This window comes from Trichinella spiralis (genome assembly GCF_000181795.1).
Source record: "Trichinella spiralis strain ISS 195 chromosome Unknown Scfld1, whole genome shotgun sequence".
Lineage (NCBI taxonomy): Eukaryota > Metazoa > Nematoda > Enoplea > Trichinellida > Trichinellidae > Trichinella > Trichinella spiralis.
In genome coordinates, this window is record NW_003526940.1 from 265775 (window position 1) to 268809 (window position 3035).

General features: G+C 34.6%; 1 protein-coding gene across 1 annotated transcript; it reads right to left on the minus strand.

Moving 5' to 3' along the window:
• Positions 1 to 475: 475 nt before the first annotated feature.
• Positions 476 to 1147, minus strand: Tsp_07147 (hypothetical protein). The gene is made up of 3 exons (XM_003381411.1): positions 954 to 1147; positions 655 to 788; positions 476 to 504 (listed from the first exon to the last, which is right to left on the minus strand). The coding sequence occupies exons 1-3, from the start codon at positions 1145 to 1147 to the stop codon at positions 476 to 478; spliced, it is 357 nt and encodes a 118-aa protein (XP_003381459.1).
• Positions 1148 to 3035: the final 1888 nt, after the last annotated feature.

Here is a 3035-nt window from a genome sequence, read left to right on the forward strand (position 1 = left end):
CTGTCAAATAATTTTGACCTACTTTCTTCAATCATTTTGAAAGATCAAACACAAGACGACGACGACGACGACGACGATGACAAAGCTGAGAGAACACAGCAACTGAAAGTAACAAAATAAATATATGATGTGATATGATAATAACGATCACCGACAATTTTGAACAACAGTTGGCGTGGTCAATAAGGAGGAGAGATTAAGCAACTTGCCAAGCAAGCTGTGGATCATTAATCCACACACTCCGGTTTCAGTCGAGCAAAAACGGCTGGTTTCACACAGCCAGCTCCAATCAGTGCACAGCTTTCTGTCGAAACAGCTGGTCCGGTCGGTCAATCCGTTCCACTACACACACACAACCAACTCTTTATCTTTTCCATCACATCACTTGTGATATATACATACGATAACAAAAGCACTGAACAGCTTTTCGACAAAAAAATGTGCGAACATGCCTGCTTTTTTCCACTTTTTTCCCTCAACACTGCAAACACATACACATAGAAACTAATACAAAAAACACAAATTATACATTATTTTTTGTTTTGCTTTGCTTTTTTAAAGCTTTTTTTTGAAACAAATAAATAACCAAGTAAATATTGATCTGTTATTAAAAAGAATAACATAAGAAATATAAAAAAAAAGAAAAAGAAATACTATTATCGATCTCGACGCCAGTCATCAAAAAAATGTTCAAAGCACCTGACCAGGAAATCCCACGGCACCAGGTCAACGCGGTGATTGACGGACGGCCACAAGCTACACACCAAGCAGTATCAAAATTGAAAAAGCTGAAATTGAGTATAATAATAGAAAAAAAAATTCATCTTCACATCGAAATCGATACAAGAAAATGGCAAAGCAGTGAAAAAAAGCCAAAAAAATAATAATCACGAGCAATATAAAATAAAGTTATAAAATTTTGACATACAAACACACTACAGACGCACAAAAACACGGCCGACAGAGGATAATTTTGCGATAGTAATAGAAACAAACGATCATCGAAAAGCATCGTCAACAACAACAACAACGCATCATACTCAACCAAATGATGATGCAAGTGAAAATTATTCGATCCATCCGTCTTGAAAAGCATCGTTTCCGCGTTAGAAAGAACAGAAAAAGCGGCAATGAAATGCCCAACCATCGACCTATCAAACGTCTCTCTCTCTCTATCCACAATACATACATACATACATACATGCATATATATATATGTATTAATTTATTTATATCTATATTATAGTATGAAAGCAAACCTTTTCAAAACCAACTGACAAACAACCGGCCAGCTAGCTATTATCAATTTTAGATGGCTTAAAAAACTTGGAGAAAAAAAAGCGACTACGTTTATCAGAAGCGTAACAGGCGATAAAATTAACCTTGACACGCAGCAGCAGTGTCGACTGGAAATTGAACACAAACAGGCTTTTTATTATTCGATTCAATAAAAATATACATCAAGCCACCAAATCTAGCCAAAACCAACCAACCAACCGACAACTCAACTCAACTAACTGCACCAATACTAGAAAGTACAAGTTACCTCTGCCGCCGCTCGTTCCACTGCAAACTGCTCTCGATATTGCTGAAAAAGAATTTTTTTTCATTTTTGTCGTCATTTAATAATAACCGATCAATAATAGAAATTTGATTTAAAAAGAAAAAACAAATTTAAATTGTAAATTTAAAAAAAAAAGAAAATACATCTCGCAACAGCTACTGTATACAGGGTATAAGATGGGGATGGTGAAGAAAAAAATTTTTTTTTCTTACAATCTATTATTATCACACAAAAACCAGTAATAAACTGAGATGCAATTACGAGCAAGTATCAAATTTATCACACATCTTCATTAACAATAATTAGAATAATAATATACTGAAAGTGAACAATACTCATCAATCAAGACTCATTAGAAATTAACCATGTACAGCAGTGGTGCGTGTTCGCTTCCACTCAAGAGTCGCAGAATTAATTTTCACTATTACTTTTCTATGCGTCTGTAGGAGTAAATTATAATAAAATTGTTAACTGACCATCATAAAAACAAACATAAATTTTTAACTACACCATAATAATATTTCAACCATTTTACAATGCATTCATCTTCACGGGCACATATATATATATAAGAAAAAGAAAAAGAAAACTGGCAATAGCCAAGCATTTGAAACGATTGCTTTGCTGTTGCTGTTGATGCAAAATGATCAGCGAGCAAATCAAGCCTGAGAGCAAAAAGCAGTCTGCATTTTCCGCTATTTGTTTTTGACAGCACAAAACCAATAACTCATGCACAACACATTTGCACTGGGACTGAGAAATCTTGAGACAAATAAAATGCTCACTCAGTCAGTCAGTCAGTCGGCAGCTTAAAACAAAAAAGAAGAGAAAAAGAAAAACCCCTCAATCATCAAACGTCGTGATAATCATCTTGGCTATATTTTGTTAAATTTTGAACAATAAAAAAACATACACTAGAAAAAAAAAATTCTCTGAACACCCCTTCTCCGAACTATAAAAATAATCCCCAGTAATTTATTTTTCCTTAAAAAGTAATCCTTCCGGATTTCCTTTTTCGATTTGTTTGTTTCCCTGGCAATAAATAGTTAATACCAATAAATTAATTGTATTTAAATTGATAGAAATTTTTTTATTCGAAATTATCATTTTCCGACCATGCACGGTCCGATTCGCACGACTGCCGGTCAATGTCCAAATTTAATCTATCGATCGTGAACACCACCACAAGGTGCACAGTCCTCTCATAACCAGAGTTCTAATTGTTCGAAGGCTCGTTGGCTGTTTCGAAAGCGATCAATTTTTTAAACACAATTATTAAATCCATTTTTTCCCCTTACATAAGCTCATTAATTATACATCTGAACGATTGCAACTGCCACAGTCAACTACAGTTGGCAACTGCACTTGAAACCTGCTTGCCTGTCAAATGCAGCTTTCATCACATATACTATTGTACAATTGCGATGATGATGATGAGAATATAGTCCATGATCCCTTCTTTCTTGCCTGT

Excerpts from the sequence above, each read along its gene's own strand:
- Tsp_07147 (XM_003381411.1), bottom strand. The coding sequence starts at position 1,147 with ATGGTTGGGCATTTCATTGCCGCTTTTTCTGTTCTTTCTAACGCGGAA. Across the intron at positions 789-953 it reads AATTATCCTCTGTCGGCCGT|CTTTTTCAATTTTGATACTG; the intron begins GTTTTTGTGCGT and ends ACTCAATTTCAG. Across the intron at positions 505-654 it reads TGGCGTCGAGATCGATAATA|TTTCTATGTGTATGTGTTTG; the intron begins GTATTTCTTTTT and ends TTTTTGTATTAG.